The 17,748-nt window shown below is 38.4% G+C and overlaps 1 protein-coding gene across 1 annotated transcript in view; it reads left to right on the top strand.

Moving 5' to 3' along the window:
* ESYT3 (extended synaptotagmin 3) overlaps positions 1-17,748 on the top strand; it is a 94,866-nt gene that overhangs the window by 17,409 nt on the left and 59,709 nt on the right. Inside the window, exons 2-4 of the mRNA XM_044666679.1 lie at positions 5,608-5,649; positions 10,757-10,891; positions 13,515-13,591. Coding sequence (XP_044522614.1) covers positions 5,608-5,649; positions 10,757-10,891; positions 13,515-13,591 — 254 coding nt within the window. The remainder of the gene's footprint in view (positions 1-5,607; positions 5,650-10,756; positions 10,892-13,514; positions 13,592-17,748) is intronic.

Genomic DNA, 17,748 nt, shown 5'->3' with positions numbered 1-17,748 from the left:
AAACTCTTCTCAAAAGGAAGTGGGTCACCACTCTGATAGATTCCATCAACCAAACAACAAGAATTTATTAACCACATATTTTGTTCTGGCCATTACTAAGGCCTAGGGATACAAGCAAAAACAGAATGTTGTCAACATTGTCAGGTGTGGCAAATGTAACAGGTGTTTTTGCTTAACTATTTTCCTTTCCTACCAGTTCTTTTTTGGGGGTGGGGGGTAAATTTTAAGAAAGTATGCATGTGAAAATAAAGGGCAAAAATAAAATGTCTTCTAAAAATAAGCAATTTAAAATTTTAAAAATATGAGTGCTTGCGTTAAAATTTAAAACATAGGGGGCAGATGGGTGGCTCAGTGAATTGAGAGCCACGTCTAGAGATGGGAGGACCTAGGTTCAAATGTGGCCTCAGATACTTCCTAGCTTTGTGACCCTGGGCAAGTCACTTAATCTCTATTGCCTAACTCTTAGCACTCTCCTGCCTTGGAACCAATACTCACTATTGATTCTACGGTGGAAGGTAAGGTTTAAAAAATAAGAAAAGAAAATATGTACTCCTTTTCAATTCTAATTTTAATATTTGTAATAAACTAGGGACATTTCATCACATTACCTATAATTTCAAAGAATTGGGTATAAAACTTCAAGCTTATTTTTAAAAATACATCTGAAGAAAGGTTAAAAGAAGTCATTAATTTTATTCCTTCATTCAAAGAAACTAGCTGGGAAAGGTCAGAGAAGGAAAGGAATTAGAAAAATTTGCAACCTTTTTCTTCTTTTGGATCTATATTTTGGTGGCTTTTACACCCTTTCTCTTTTAAGAAAAATCAGGCTTTCTTTACCCATCTCATTTGCTTGAGTTTAGCTGCTTTGGATTGTTTCAACGTGGCATTCTTTGTAGTCTGCTGTAGCTGTCAAAAAAAAAAACAAAAAAAAACCTCATCTTTCCCAGGAGCACTGATTATGTTGGCAAGTATCAGCTTGTTCCTAAGAGATGAGTCTTTTTTAATTACAGTACTTGTTTTCAAGAGGTGTGGCTCTCCTCTAACCTTCTTCTTGGGCCCTTAGCCAGCCCTGTCTCTGGATCCCAAATGCAGTAATGCTATTAGGGAGAATGGAAATAACTTAAAATCAAAAGGGGGGTGGGGGGAGGAGGGCAGCTGGGTAGCTCAGTGGATTGAGAGCCAGGCCTAGAGACGGGAGGTCCTAGGTTCAAACCCGGCCTCAGATACTTCCCAAGTCACTTGACCCCCATTGCCCACCCTTACCACTCTTCCACCTATAAGTCAATACACAGAAGTTAAGGGTTTAAAAAATTTTTTTTAAAAATTAAAAAAAAAATCAAATGTGGGACAACTACATCTGGACTTTACCTTCATAGGTACAGTATGCTATATGAGGAAGAAATTAAATCAAAGAAAATGAAGAAAAGGAAAAGTAGCTGAACTAGACTAAGTCAAAACAGAGAAAGTTTGTGATGAAGACGACCCGATTTTGAGGACATTGAGGGCCTTATTCACAAAATATCTGAAAGATGGGAAGATGCAGAAAGAATACAAAACTTGATCACCAAAAAATGTCAAGAACTCATCCCTGTTTCTACTTTCTCATTTCAATAAATCTTTATGAGGTTAATTTGCACCTGTAACAAAGCTATCCGTAATGAAAAGAGAAGGAACAAGCAGACTTTCTAATGGAAAAGCCATAGTAGACCACAACATAGATGGATCTGGCCTCAACTCTTTTTATAGGCATTTTATGCTTCTCAGTCCCATGCAGTCTATAACTTCTCGGTCCCCTATTTGCTATGAAATGGAAATGGTACTAAAGAAGATGAAATCAGGACGATTATCTAGACCAGCCAAGTGTATACAGCTAATGTACAGTGTTTATTTTGTGCCAGGCACTGTGCCAGCTGCTTTATAATTATTATCTCATTTGATCTTCACAGCACCGCTGGGAAGTAAATGCTATTATTAACTCCATTTTACAGATGAGAAAAGTGGGACAAACAGACATGAAGTGACTTGATTAGGGTCACACAGCTAATAAGTCTCTAAGGCAGAATTTGAACTTGGGTCTTCTTGACTCCAGCTCTAATACTCTAGCCACTGTACCACTTACCTGAAGATAAGATTACTGCAGAATTTCCTAAATAAAATCCATAATAACCCAGAGGAGTTCAGTCCAACTTTCCACCTAGGAAAAGCCATGGAGATGGAAATTGCCTATTGTCTAGATCAGGGATTCCTACTCTGGGGTCCATGAACTAAAAAAAAAATTTGATAACTGTACATCAATATGATTAGTTTTCTTTGTAATTCGACTTTTTAAATTTTACATATTCCAAATCATTATTCATAGAAGAGATCCATAGGCTTTACTAGACTGTCAAAGGGGTCTATGAAATAAAAAAAGATTAAGAACACCTATTTCAAACTATAAGTAGTTGGATAGATAGCCTATACAGCTAGTTCAAAAATTCCTGATGAAAATTGAGATGGGCCCAAAGCTGAACAAGAGGAAGAGTCAAATAGGTTGCTTTTAGGAAAATATATTATGCTTTCGTTGATCTTTGTCTTCTCCATGAAACCATACTTTTTTTTTAAACCCTTACCTTCCACCTTAGAATCAATCCTGTGTATTGGTTTCGAGGCAGAAGAGTGGTCAGGGCTAGGCAATGGGGCTTAAGTGACTTGCCCAGGGTCACACAGCTAGGAAGTGTCTGAATCCAAATTTGAACCCAGGACCTCCTGTCTCTAGGCCTGGCTCTCAATCCACTGAGCTACCCAGCTGCCCCCAAAACTCCACACTTTTAACAACAGTTTCATTCTAGCCATGCTATATGTATGTATATTGCAACATCAGATGTTTCAAGTAACCAAAACTGCAGAAAGCCCAAGCTGTGATAGGAGGATATGATGAGTATAAACCAGCTGATGAACAAATGAATTTAGTCAATTTGGAATCAGTGCTAGACCTCTTTCACGACAGTGGCAAATACCCTGTCAAGTATGTCGAGAAAGGTTTTCTATTTCACTTGATATTAATTATCAGGGGATTTTAAACAAATTTTTTCTCTCATCTATCAGGGGATATTGTAAAATAACATATGCATGGCATACCCTTTCATCCAGCAATATCACTATTAGGTTGGTGCCCCAAAGAGATAATAAAGGAAAATACTTTTACAAAAATATTCACAGCTGCACTCTTTGTGGTGGCAAAAAAAATTGGAAAATGGAGGGGTGTCCTTTGATTGGGGAATCAAAGGAACAAATTGTGGCACATAATGGTGATGGAATACTATTGTGCTATAAGGAATGATGAACTACTTGATTTCCATACGAGCTGGAAAGACCTCCACAAACAGATGTGGAGCAAAATGAGCAGAACCAGGAGACTACTGTACACAGAGACTGAAACACTGTGGGACGATCAAATGCAATCAGCTTTGCTACTAATAGTAATGCAATAATACAGGACAATCCCAAGGGATTTATTAGAAAAAATGCTATCCGTATCAAGAGAAAGAACTGTTGGGATAGAAACACAGAAGGAAAACATTTTGATTTATCACTTGTTTATATGGGAATAGAATGTGAGATTTTGGTTTTTAAAAGATTATTATAAAAATGAATAATATGGAAATATTTATCAAGTGATAATACATATATAATCCAGTGGAATTGCTTGTTGGCTCTGGGAGGGGGGAGGGAAAGAACATGAATCATGAAACCATGGGAAAATACATAAATAAAAAAAAAGATAATATATGCATGGGAGAAATCTTGTTGGAGAATTGTTGAAGTGACATTTGGCTTTACCAAAGCAAATGAATGTTTTTTGAGGGGTTTTTTAATCACGAAACAAACATTGTAGTATCGTGTATTCTCCATATCTTTTGGTCAGTTGTTTTTGTTGTTTAGTCATGTCCAACTTTTTGTGACCCTATTTGAGTTTTCTTGGCAAAAATCCAAATTTGAACAGAGGAAGATGAGCCTTCCTGATTCTAGGCTCATCACTCTTTCCACTGTGCCACCTAGTTGGGTGACTATAAAGATAGGAAATGCCATAGAAAACTGTGAAAGACTACCTGTCCTCTTCTCATATTTTCTAAAAGGATTTCATAGATAACTTATGTGGATTGTCCTTATGAGTGAGTGAAGATGAGAAAAGCATTATAGGTGTAATGATTAGAATGGGTTTGACTAAATTATAAAAATGTTGTGGTTGCCATTTATAGAAATTAACCCTTAAGTCTCAAGACTGTTAGTAGTTTTAATAGGTTTATTATATAAGATAAAGATAATAAGAGAGGGAAATTTAGAAGGGAGGCAAAGAATTACCTAGCCTAACAACCCAGAGTCTGTCTCCAAATCTCAGCCTCAGAAACAACCTTCCCCTGCTTCCTGCTGGGCCTCAGCTTATATGCTGTTCCCTTCACCCACTAGCTCTCCTACATGCCTCCCCCCCAGGAACCAGTCACAATTCCTCGATTAGCCTAGCACCACCCAGGGGGGCAGTGCCTGTGGGATCAATTCCCTGGTTGCTGATTGATCCAAATTCAAAACAAATAGAAGGGAAGTCTAAGTCTCTGATCAAATCAAAATACAAATTCCCTTCTCACATGGGTCAACTATCTCCTCAAGTGGTTTTTTGGGTAGTAATATTGTTTGATTTTTTTGCCTTCTGTTTGGTGACTTTCAGCTCCTTTTGGGAAGAAATGTTTTATAGATACTATTTGCACATCATGACCATTTCTGGACCTATCTGACCACTGGAATTGAATTCTTCTTGAAGCAAAGCAAAAATATCTTCCTCCTTTTCCAGATGTTTTGAGAATTGATTTCTCAGTGCTTTCAAAATTGTGCATTCTCCACCACTAGTTTCTTCTTTTTATGCCTGCTGTGGTCTAGCCTCTTTCTCTATCTTGACCATTCTTATTGTGATCAATCTACTGGTGAAGGGACCCTAAACAAGAACAGGTAGATCTACCAGTGACTTAAATGTTTCTCAAAGGAATAAAACGAACGGTTTAGTTTTATATAAGCAAAAGAGTGGCCTTCTGATCTCATCTTTCATCTTTCTTTAACCAAGAAGGTTAATTTGATAAAGGAAATTGATATCTTTTGTTTCAATATCACCTTTGTTTCTTAAAATGCTTCTCTCTCCTCCATTGCCAAGAGATCAAGCCATTAAAACTAATAATCTATTTTTTATAAAAGAGAAAAAAAAGGTGGCTCAGCAAAAATAACCAAAACATCAGCTAACTCTGATATTATACGTAGTCTTCCATACCCATAGCCCTCCACCCCAGCAGAAGAAGGAATGAGGTATATTCCCATATCTCTTGGCTGGGAAGAGATGGGTGAGAGGGGCAGGTTGATCATTATAAAGTTGTACAATGAGGAGACTGAGGAGAAGACTGGTCTTTGAAGCTGCCAAAACTTGGGAAAATGCCTATTCAATATTATTGGTCATTTGTTGTACTTATATTTATTATTTTATACTTATATTTTATTTATCTGCTTATATTAATTTACATGTTCTATCTGTAAGATCATCTTTTTAAAATCATTTTTAATTTGTTATTTTCTTTTTGCCTCCAGATCCACTTCCCAGATGTGGAACGTGTTGAATGGGTCAACAAGGTAAGAATCAATTTGGATTCAAGATGGGGAAGCTGAAGTTGGGGAACCAGCTAAGGCTGCTCTGGCTACTTTCTGACCTCTAAATCAGAACCCCTGCAAGGTCTCTAATTAATTCTTGGCTACACTCATCCTGGTGCAGTAAGAATGTCACTAGGAGTCAGGGAAAGGGATTCCTCTGTAGAACCAATTAGGAAATGAGCTGTGTGGAAGAGGCCAGTTGGTAAAAAGTAGGTTATCTTAAGTATTCTTATGGGGAATTACCAGGGAAGTTAACTAAATATTATCTGTGGGTTCACAATGGGGTGTGAGGCTGACAGGAATGACAGAAGACAGGACCAAACAAGGTAGGGAGACCAGATTTAACCACTAAGGAGGTAACTGTCAACAGAAATGGTAGTTAGGCTAAGTCACTCAGCCCACCTAGGCAAGGGCCTATGGAACCAGCAGGCAAAAGGCAAAAGTTTATAACAGTTTAATTGAGGGAAACAATAATAAATGATGGGAATAAGGGATTCTACACTTACAAGCTAAGGGCAAACCACAGGGTCAGGGGAGGGACTTATCTACACTAAACTAAGACCTAAGCCAGGCAGGGTCCAGAGAAAAGCAGGACTGAAGTAGGAATCCTCTCAGCAGAGTCCAGACTCCCTCCAGTGATGTTTCAGCTCCTTCAGGACCACCTACTGTACTCTTTTTTTTTTAAACCCTTGTACTTCGGTGTATTGTCTCATAGGTGGAAGAGTGGTAAGGGTGGGCAATGGGGGTCAAGTGACTTGCCCAGGGTCACACAGCTGGGAAGTGGCTGAGGCCAGATTTGAACCCAGGACCTCCTGTCTCTGGGCCTGACTCTCACTCCACTGAGCTACCCAGCTGCCCCCCTGCTGTACTCTTCCAGGTGGGTAGATTCTGGGAGCTAATCCAGCACAAGTTGACCTGCAACTCAGGTTGGGATTAATAGTCTCTACCAAAATCTCCCACAAGTAGGTGACGGTCTTCCCTCAGGATCTCTGGTAAACTGAGGTCTCCTAAGATCAGTTGCAACTTGTCTCAACCACCATGGAGTCTCTCTCAGTGAGCCAGAGCACACTTCCTGCTTCCTCATTCCATTTTGGAATTCTCCAGCCCTTCCTGCTAAGTCTAATACTAATACTAACTAAGTAATCCTCACAACAGTATCCATAGCATGTGCTTTTATCATTTTGATGTCTTCACTTGATATTCTGATCTTAATAGTGCCTTTAACATGGAAAAAGTAGCTTTTCCCTAAAGGATAATGGGCTTCTGATTTTTCAGAAAGGCAGTGTGATACAATGTAAAGAACATTTGTAGTCAGAGGACCTGGGTTCAAATCCTAGCTCTGTGACTTGTCAGCTTTGGGCTGGTCACTTAGCCCCTCTGAGCCTCAGTTTCCTCATCTAGAAAATAATGGGGTTGTCCTTGCTTTGAAGTCCCTTCCAACTCTAAATCTATGACCCTATGAACTATGTACCCAACTATGTACTCCCCAGTGTCATGAGGATGTTTATTTTCTTCTCCCAAACTCTTCAAGTTAATTCACAAATTTCTGTCTGTATAGTTTCTACAGCCCACAAATGACAACTAGAAAAGACTAATATTGGAGGTCCCTGAGGTGGGGGGGTAGGGGGGAATCTAGTTTCCACCAGGTGAGGGAGCAAAAACCATAGCAATTCAAAACCTTCTGAAAATCTTTCAGGAGCATCTAGGTAGCATCGGGCTTGGAGTAGGGAGGACTTGGGTTCAAATATGACCTCAGACAGTTCCTAGGTGGGCAAGAGATCATTTAACCCATATTGCCCAGTCCTTGCTGCTGTTCTGTCTTAAAACTGATGCTAAGACAGAAGGTAAGGGCTTAAAAAAAGTCTTTCAGAGGACATGAGTCAGGAATCCTGTGCTAGAGTTCAGTTCTTAGTGTTTCTGTGGGGTTTGAGATGGACTGAGGAAAACTACAGGGGTTCATTTGAATTCATTCATTCATCTGCCAAGACATTAGATCTCCTTGGCTATTATTCTTGTCATCATTAGGTAATTACTGCATTATCCTAATATGTCATGGGATCTGTGCTAGCAGAATCTTTCTGTGTAGTTCACATGTGCATACATGCATAAATATTCTATTTTCCCAGACTGAATGCAAGATTCCTGAAGGCAAAATCTTTTTCCATCCTAGTATTTATAACACTTGGCACATAGTAGACATTTCATAAATGCCTGTCGGTGGCTATTTGTTTCAAAGATACAGACTTCAACCCCTCTGTGACTGGCCATATTATCTAACTCATGCTTATTTCCTCCTTTAAGATCATTGTGGAGGCTTCAATACACTGAGGGCTTTTCTCTAGTTCTTTTGACTTTGCAAGAATAATCAAGAATTTGTTGAGTACCATGAGCTGGGTACCATTGTGCCCCTCACTGGATTTTAAGAGTTGGAAAATCCTCAGATCCAAATGCCTCATTTTATAAATGAAGAAAGTAAGACCTTGTCCAAGATGACACAGATGGCAAACAGCTGGGTCAGGATTCAAACCCAAGTCTTCTGATTTCAAAGACCTTTCTCTCTCCACTATCCCATACTGCCTAGTCTCTTTTAGCTACTTCCATTAATCAATTAGTCATTGACACTACTTCTCTCTCTTACCCCCACTCCCCTTGTTTTTTCTTTTCCCTTTCATCTATCTCATGTTACTTATATAGCCCAGTTACATAGGATAGCTCTTGTCAGTAGACTTTCCAGGAAGGCCACATAGGACAGAAACTTCCTCTCCTCCCATTCGTGCTTTTCAGAGACAACCTTCTATCCAGTTCTTTATTTCCATTGAACACACACACACACACACACACACACACACACACAAATAGGATAAGCCAATGAGATATGTTATTTTTATTGCATTGTATAGCATCATATTTTTCTAAATGTTTCCTATACATTATTATCTCATTTGAATCTCATCACCTCTCTGTGTTGTACATGGGAAAAGTGTAGTTATCTCTGTTTTCTGGTGAGAAAACGAAACTCCAAAATGACTGAGACTTGTGTAAGGTTACCCCGGTAGTTAATGATAGAAGACCTATCCAGGGCTATTGGCTTAATTTTCAATATTTTTTTTACCATTTTATTATTATTATGCTTCCGTGTGGTTAAGATACTGGAAGCATTTCTGTTTCAGAATGTGAGATTAAAGTTAAAAGTAAAGAGGAGACCTCTAGAAAGCTACTAGGGCATACTAGCTAGCACTTTAATTTCACACTCTGCTTACCTTATCTATTAGTAACCCAGGAAAAAGGAGGTTCCATGTGGTTAGTGGCTTGATTTGTTTTCTGATACATTAATCCTAGAGCAGAGATTCTTAATCTGAGGTCCATTAACTTGGTGTTTTCTAATATATTTTGATAACTTTATTTCAACATAATTAATTTTCATTGTAATGCTATGTATTTTATTTTGTTCATTTAAAGCCCTTATGGGGGGTGAGGGGGACAGGAGGTCCTGGATTCAAAATCTGGCCTCAGATACTTCCTAGCTGTGTGACCCTGGGCAAGTCAATTTACACCCATTGCCTAGCACTTACCACTCTTCTACCCTAGAACCAATACATAGTATTGGTTCTAAGACAGAAGGTAAGGGCTTAAAACAAACAAAAAAACCTTATTGGGTTATATAAAAAGCCAGAGACTCCACCAGACTGGTGAATGATTCATACCATAAAAAACAGTTGGAATCCCTGCCCTCAATATTCCTGTATCTAAGACCAGAAGTTAAAGGAGTTTTCCTTATGTTTACTGGTAGAGTTAGTGATAGAGGTTGGGAAAGTAGTCCTGTCTCAGAAGTAGTCAGAGAGAAGATTAGGTTCATAATTAGAGGTACCAATCAGAGGAGAAAGAACCACATTTTAAAAAAAAATTTTAAAGGAAATATGAGGAATACAAAGGTTGCAGCTTATTGCATTGATAGGACTATTGCTCAATGAGAGACAGTGTGTTCATAAGACTTCTAAGGGCATCTTTGAAGAAGAACAAGAATTTAATGGCTAAAACTTTCCTTAAGTTGGACAGTCTTGGAGGAGACTGACATTATTGACTTTGCAAGGACAGTGGTAAAAGTTTTAGATTTCAATCAGTAAGCTTGGATTTTAATCTCTACTTTGCCTTTTTCTAGCTGTGTTATGTGGAACAAATATTTTAAATAGAGATCTTCTGAATTCCCTTCCAGCTCTAAATCTGCAATCCTTAAAAATTAAATCTTCTCATTTCCCTCCAAGGACAGGTTTTAGAGGGAGTCAAGTGAAAAGACTGATATGGACAGTGAAATGATTTCAAAAAAGAAATGCAAGATCACTAATCCTTCTAAAAACCCAAAGATCCTCAAAAGTAAAAATCCCATACTTCCAACCCTAGATCCTTACTGGCTGTGTTACCTTGGACAAGTCATTTAACTTCTGCATGCCTCAGTTTCTTTATCTGTAATATGAAAACAATAATAGCACCTACATCAAAGGATTCTTGTAAAGATCAAATGAAATAATATTTGTAAAGAAAGTGCTCCGCACAATGTCTGGCACATAATAGGAGCTATACAAAAGTTAGCTATTGTTATTATTGTCATGAATGTTGATCTAACTGGTATTTATTATTTTAAATACATTATTCGTAGAGCAGAAGAGACCTTTAAGATCATCATCTTCACCCCCCACCCTTGACTGACATATGAAGAAAAAATCAAGAGAGGTCAAGTAGCTCACTGAAGGCACACAGTCAGTAAATGGCCAAACCAAGGCTAGAACTCAGCTCTCCTAATTCCCAGACTATTGTTCTTCCCACTGTGTCATAAGTTAGGATGTGAGCAGGGCATCTCTTTTCCTACTATTCAGAATTGAAAGTCCTTTGGATCTGGCTATGTTCACTGAGCAGACCTGATAGACTGTGTGAGCTGCTTAGAGGTAATAAGATTTGTTTGAGTCAATTCAAGAGGCTATACAGGGGCCAATCTTGATAAAATTACTAAGAATTAGGAGCTGTATACCCCTTGATCATCAGTTTGATATGATGGGAATCTCATTCTGTGTGCATGTCTTCTTTCCCACTATAGATCATAGCACAGACCTGGCCCTACATTGGCATGATTATGGAGAAGAAACTTCGAGAAAAACTAGAGCCAAAGATCAGAGAAAAGAGTGTCCATCTGAAAACTTTCACCTTTACCAAGCTGAACTTTGGACAAAAGGTTGGTGAATTCATTTGCTTAAGTACTGGATTGTTTTCAGACTTCCTACCCTCATCCTTGGGGCAGCTATAGGGACCACAGTGAATAGTTAAGGGACCTGGAGTCTAGAAGACTTCTCTTCCTTAGTTCAAATCTGGCTTTAGATAATATCTAGCTATGTGACTCTAGATAAGTCACTTAACCTGATTTGCCTCAGTTTCCTTATCTGTAAAATGAGCTGGCAAAGGAAATAGAAAGCCACTCTATTATATTTGCCAAGAAAATCCCAAATGCGGTCACAAAGAGTCAGATTTAACTGAAAATAACTAAATAATAATAAAGATAGTGCTATAAAGTTCACAAAAAGCTTTATCATATAATCCTTACAACAGCTTTATGAGAAAGCTCCTACAGGGGGCAGCTGGGTGGCTCAGTGGACTGAGAGCCAGGCCTAAAGATGGGAGGTCCTAGGTTCAAATCTGGCCTCAGACACTTCCCAGCTGTGTGACCCTGGGCAAGTCACTTAACCCCCATTGCCTACCCTTACCACTCTTCTGCCTTGGAGTCAATACACAGTATTGACCCAAGACAGAAGGTAAGGGTTTAAAAAAAAAAAAAGAAAGTTACTATAAATATTATTAATCCTATTTTACAGATTAAGGACGCAGACTCAGAGAAGTTTTCTTCCTCAAAGTAACTTGCTCAGGATCATAAGTATTGACAGCAAGATTTGAACCTAGGTCTTCTTGACTTTGGGCAGGTAGGTGACTCAGTGAATGGAGCTCTGGGCCTGGAGTCAGGAAGACATGAGTTCAAATCCATTCTCAGATACTACCTCTGTGACCCTGAGCAAGTCCTTTAACCTCTGTTTACTTTAATACATTGGGAAGGAAATGGCAAACCAGTATCTTTGCCAAGAAATTCTCATAGATAGTGTTGGTGTGCTGTGGTCCACAGAGTCATGAAGAGTTGGAACCAACTTAACAGCACCTTCCTTACTTTAAGTCCAGTGGTGTTTTATCCACTATTCCAGTCTTCCTTAATGAATCTAATCTAATTCATGTGCCAGGCCCTGGAGATACAAGAACAAAATGAAAAAATTGAGACTGTCCTCAAGGACGTTGCATTCTCATCTCATCCTGAGTGGCTGAGTTCTTATTATGCCAAGTTTATCTTCCTGGTCTTGACCTTAGAATTGGAGCTCTCTCTTGTGGATCAGGCTCTCTCTGTCCAGTGACTCAAATAAAATTATTGATGTAAGGTGCCTTTGGGAGACATGATTCCTAGGAACTAATTAGCCCATTATACATTGTACAAGACATTGTGCTAGGTCCTGGTAAGGACAAAGACAGATAATGCGTGGTTCCTTTCAAAACAAAATGAAATAAGCATATAAAAGAAGAGTTCAAAAGTACTGAGGTTTTAGAGGAGACATTTTTAGTTACCTATTTGTTTAAATAAATAAATATGGTCCTTTTGATGTTAATAGAGATGGCAGAGAGTAAAATAATTCAAACAGAAGCAGATATATAATTCTTATTCTCTTACATCAATTTAACCAAACTCAACAATGGCTTTACTTTATTCCCTACTCCCTCCACTCTACTGCCAATTCTTGTTATTCTTTTAATTGGACCTTTTTTGTAGGTGGAAATTGGGGTAAAAGTGAAAGAATGCAGAGGTGAGATGAAGGGAGAATGGGTTTCCTGCCACCCCAGGTGGCTCTTGGTCCTTCCTTGCCTGGGGATAGGAATGGCTAGGAGAGAGGGCAAATAGTAGAGAGAGTATAAGATTTTGTGTGAAGAGAGAGACCTGAGTTCAAATTCTGACTTTAGCATTTTAGCTTATATAAGCATGAATATACAGGCTCTCTGACATTAATTTACTTCATGTGTAAAATGAGGATATATTCATATTTTATGTTATATTGGGCATTGATTTCAAAGCAGAGGACCTGGATTCAAATTGCAACTTTGTCATTTACAGGTTAGGTGACTTCACACACACATACACACACACACACACACACACACACACACACACACACACACATATTTTCTCTCTCTCTCTCTCTCTCTCTCTCTCTCTCTTTCTCTTTCTCTCTTCTCTTCTCTTCTCTTCTCTCTTCTCTCTCTCCCCTCTCGCTTCCTCTCTTTCTCTTTCTCTCTCTCCCTTCCTTTTCCTCTCCACCCCACTGAGCCTTTGATCTTCAGTTCCTCTGATCCTCATTTCATTAAAGGAAGGTATTTGACTTAGATTCCCCAAGGTTCCTTTCGACCCTAAATTCTATGACTTTATTGTTAACAAGTGATAAATCCTGATAGAGATGTGGGGGAGAAGATGGTCATACACTGGTCCAAAGAAGTTTGTTCTGTGTTATAACCAAACGCATTAGTGAGATTGGGTCAGTTCTGGATCTGAGGTGAATCAAAAGACTTTGAAGCAACCCAAAATGGGAAAGTAGAGGATCAACTTTGATTTATCTGTTTGCACCTCATCTGGATCGTCATGTGATCAATGACCTGTGATCATTATTGTTTCTATTGCCTTTTCCAATAGAATGAGTTGTGGGTCCATGTTTTATCCACTAGAAGGACATCTCAGAAACTGAAGCAGCAGTGACCTCTCTATTGTTCTTTTTCAGTGCCCCAAGGTCAATGGTGTCAAGGCTCACACTAACCAATGCAACCGAAGGCGGATCATCCTAGACCTGCAGATATGGTAATGTAGAAAATAGACTAAGCACAGTACTTAATGTTTTAAAACATTTTTAAATGTTTACCTTCTGTCTTAAAATTGAATGTTTAGCATCATTTCCAAAGCAGAAGAGCAGTAAGGGCTAGGCAATTGGTATTGAATGACTTGACCAGAGCCCCACAACTAGAAAGTGTCTGAAGGCAGGCTTGAACCTAGGACCTCCAGGCTTTAGACCTTATTCTCTATCCACTGTTCCACCTAACTACCCCAACTAAGTACAGTACTTTAAAGGTATAGTATCTTACACCAGGTTGAAAACTGGATGCTTTGTTTTAGCACCAGGAACCCAATAAGTGGATTGAACCACTTAAAGGAAGGTCCATCCTCCTTTGTCCAGAACGCATCTTTGAGGCCTGAGGAACAATGCCTGACCAGAATTGGGATAAGGACATGAGGGAACTAAGATAGAGATTAATGATTCAACCTAATGGATAGTCCCTGAAAGAAGAATGAGAAACTATGGCTCTGACTTAGAATCAGACCCTGGCCCTGAAACAAAAACCCTTCTTCCAGAAAAACAAATATTTAAGAGCAAGCCTAGTGTGGATGGTGACTAAAAGAGATGAGTTCAGAGTCTTTGCTCTGAAACATCCTGGTTATGTCTGGAACTGAGGAAATAACTTTACATACTCAGTGCCTTCTGGCAATGCTCTAAAACTATGGATTGCAGACAGGTTTCATCTACTTTGTAATGATGAGTTTCCTCATCAGGACTTCCCAAAACCAATGAGATCACAGTCTCCATCAAAAAAAAAAATCAAAACAAGGAAACAAATTGATCTTTCCATCCTGTGTGGCACATTTAGCATTAGAAGGCAGTGCTGCCTGGGAGAAAGGATGGAAGGACATTCTTGGGAAGTCTTGTGCTGGTAGTGGTGGAGACAATCGTTTCAAACCCTGAAATGGAATAAAAAGATGGAAAAAAGTGAGGGATTTGTGGTAGTTGTAGGGGAGAGAGGTGTTTTGTAAAATGATAACAACAACAAACACCTCTCCCCTTTCCCATGGAATTGAAGGCCCAGTTGATTAAAGTGATGGGTAATGGGTGATGTGTTTTGAAAGAAAAGAAACTGAGAAACCCTTCTGGGCAAAGATCTGGCTTTATGGTGAGCAAGAAAATCACACAGCCTGAGACCCCTAGCTACAAAATATATGCTCATATACTCTTTTATAGTTTCATGTTTGTCCTCCACAGTAAATCCCCAACCCTCTATTTCTTTCCTTTTTTTATTAAAAGATATTTTGTTTTCCCAATTATATGTAATAACAATTTTCAAAATATGTTTTCTGAAAGTATAAGATCCAAATTGTCTCCCACCCTCCCTTCCTTCCCTCTTCTTAGAGACAGTAAGCAATTTGATCTGGGTTGTACGTGTATTATCATGCAAAGCATACTTCCATATTGGTCATTGCTATAAGAGAATACTCATATAAAACCAAAACCCCAGAATAAAAATACGAATAAACTACTCTGAAAGATGGCATGCTTTGATCTGCATTCCAACTCCAACAGTTCTTTTTCTAGAGGTGGATAGCATTCTTTGTCAATAATCCTTCAGAATTGTCTGGGTTTGTTGTATTGCTGAGAGTAACTAAGTCTTTCACAGATGATCATCATACAATATTGCTTTTATGATGTACAGTGTTCTCCTGGTTCTCCTTATTTCACTCTATATCAGTTCATGTAGATCTTTCCAGCTTTTTCTGAAATCATCTTGCTTATCATTCTAATTGCACAATAGTATTCCATCACCAACATATGCCACAAATTGTTCACCAATTGATGGGCATCCCCTCAATTTCCAATTTTTTGCCACTACAAAAAAAAGTTGCTACAAATATTTTTGTACAAGTTCTTTCCCTTTTTTCTAATGATCTCTTTGCCAGTTTCCTCTTTCAAAGAAATTCCCAACCCTCTCAGACTTCATTCCATCCCTTATAGTCTTTCAAGACCTCTCTGGTCTTTTAGCCCTATGAATTTATTTAATATTAAGAATAATATAATATATCACATACTTGGGATTTGTATAGTTACAGTTATGATTGATAGGAATATACATCCTTAAGATAATTACTCAGATATTACCCTGAGAATATGTTCTTAATCTGGTTACATACACAAAGTCTCTCCTGACTATATTCTTACTAAAAATCATACAGTTATATCCTATAACTCCTCTGGTATCCTACACATACTTAAAGCATTGATTTTTTTTTCCCATTAACCATATCTCAGGCCTTTGTGTTTGCTAGATTTTTTATATGTACAATTCTTTGGTTGAGTCATTGTTTCAGCCATATCCAACTGTGATCCTAACTAGGCCTTTCTTGGCAAAGATACTGGAGTGGTTTAGCATTTCCATTTCTTAACTTATTTACAGATGAGGAAACTGAGTCAAACAGACTTGCCTAGGGTCACAGAGCTAATAAGTGTCAGAGATTGGACTTGAACTCAAGAAGATGAGACTTCTTGACTCTAGGTCTAGCACTCTCTCCACTATACCACATAATTGGTATTTCTCCCCTAAATCTTCTCCAAGCCAAGGATTGCAAGTCCTCCAATTTTTCCTCATTAGTATGAAGCTGAGGTCCTTTACTATCATGGTTGCCTCTGAGTACTCTTTAGTTTATCAATGTTTTTCCCAAAATATGGTACTCTGAACTAGATGCAGCCTATTCTCACTAAAGCAGAGTACAGTAGCACTATTTTCTCCTTACTTTTAGAAATTATACATCTTCTACTCACTTGGCCCTAGCTTTAGCTTTTTTACTTGTGTGATTGTCTCATATTGATTTTGCAACTCTACATCTTTAAAAAATTGCTTCCCAGCCAGGCCTGTCCCACTTTTTACTGGTGAACCTGATTTTTTTTAACCCAAGTGTAAGAATTTATATTGATCTTTATTTTAATTTAATCTAATTTAATCTTATTGAATTTGGCCCATTATTCTAGTTCTTGAGTAGGCAAATGATAACTGGAAGATGCTACCAGTTTTCTTGTTTCGTTTTTTTTTTTGGTTTTTTTTTTTTTGGTATGGTTTAAGAGCTAAGAATGTTTGTTACATTTTAAAATATAGAAAAAAATATTTTTAAATGTAAAAACAATTCTTAGTTCTCTCAGCCCACAGGCTGGTTTTGGCCCATATGCCAAACCTTATTCTAACCTAGCCTATTAAGATCTTTTGGGGTCTAAAAAAAAGCAATGCTTTTGAGAGACAGAGATGGGGAGAGAGTTTTGAACACAGGATCTCTGATTCTAAATTCAAGGGGCCTTTCTAGTGCTACAATTGCTTTATTTTATGAAATTTCATCCCTGCTTCTTCTGTTTTGTGCAGGTTGTCTCCTCTCTTTCATATTTTTCCTGACATGAAACAGAGAGTTCAGCCCAAAATCTTTGTCAATTGTTATTCTCTTGACATTCCAGGGATCCCAAATCTGGGATTATGAGAATTAGCATCCTACTCTTACATAATTTGGTAGGTAGATGTTAAAAAACAGGAATACATTCTCATTCATAATTAATTGAGTCAGTGGGTTGTATAAGAGCTACTGTAGTGAATAAGTTTAGTAATAAACTATGAGGAGATTAAATTCAGGAAGTTTTCCTAGAAGGGATGAGATCTGAATTGTCCTTCAGTGAAAAAAGAAATGCCAAAGGTTTCTAAAGTCAACCACTCCCTCGTTGGGTGTCATATTTCCTGTTCTTAGCCAAAGTTCCTGAATTGAGAATACTTTGCTGAGTGGAAGGAACCAGATTCCTAGAACATTCATACAGAATAATGTGTTAGCTTATTAAACACATGAGTATGTATGGCAGGTTGGGAATTTCTAATTACTGAGTAGCTGGGTGGGGATCCATTAACTAACTAGATAATGGAATTTATAGTTGGAAGGCATCTTAGAAGTTGTCTAGCCCAACCTCCCAGAGTTCAGGATTGTCTTGGACAGGACTTCTTTCCTTCCTTCTTTTCTTCCTTTCTCCCTTCCTCCCTGCCTCCCTTCTTTCCTTCTTTCCTCCCTCCCTTCCTTCCTCCCTCCCTTCCTTCCTCTCTCCCTTCCTTCCTTCCTTCCTTCCTTCCTTCCTTTCTTCCTTCCTTCCTTTCTTCCTTCCTTCCTTCCTT

Source organism: Gracilinanus agilis, chromosome 3, assembly GCF_016433145.1.
Source record: "Gracilinanus agilis isolate LMUSP501 chromosome 3, AgileGrace, whole genome shotgun sequence".
NCBI classification, from domain to species: domain Eukaryota; kingdom Metazoa; phylum Chordata; class Mammalia; order Didelphimorphia; family Didelphidae; genus Gracilinanus; species Gracilinanus agilis.
Note: the sequence above shows the minus strand (reverse complement) of the source record. Positions and strands in the feature narration are given on the sequence as shown.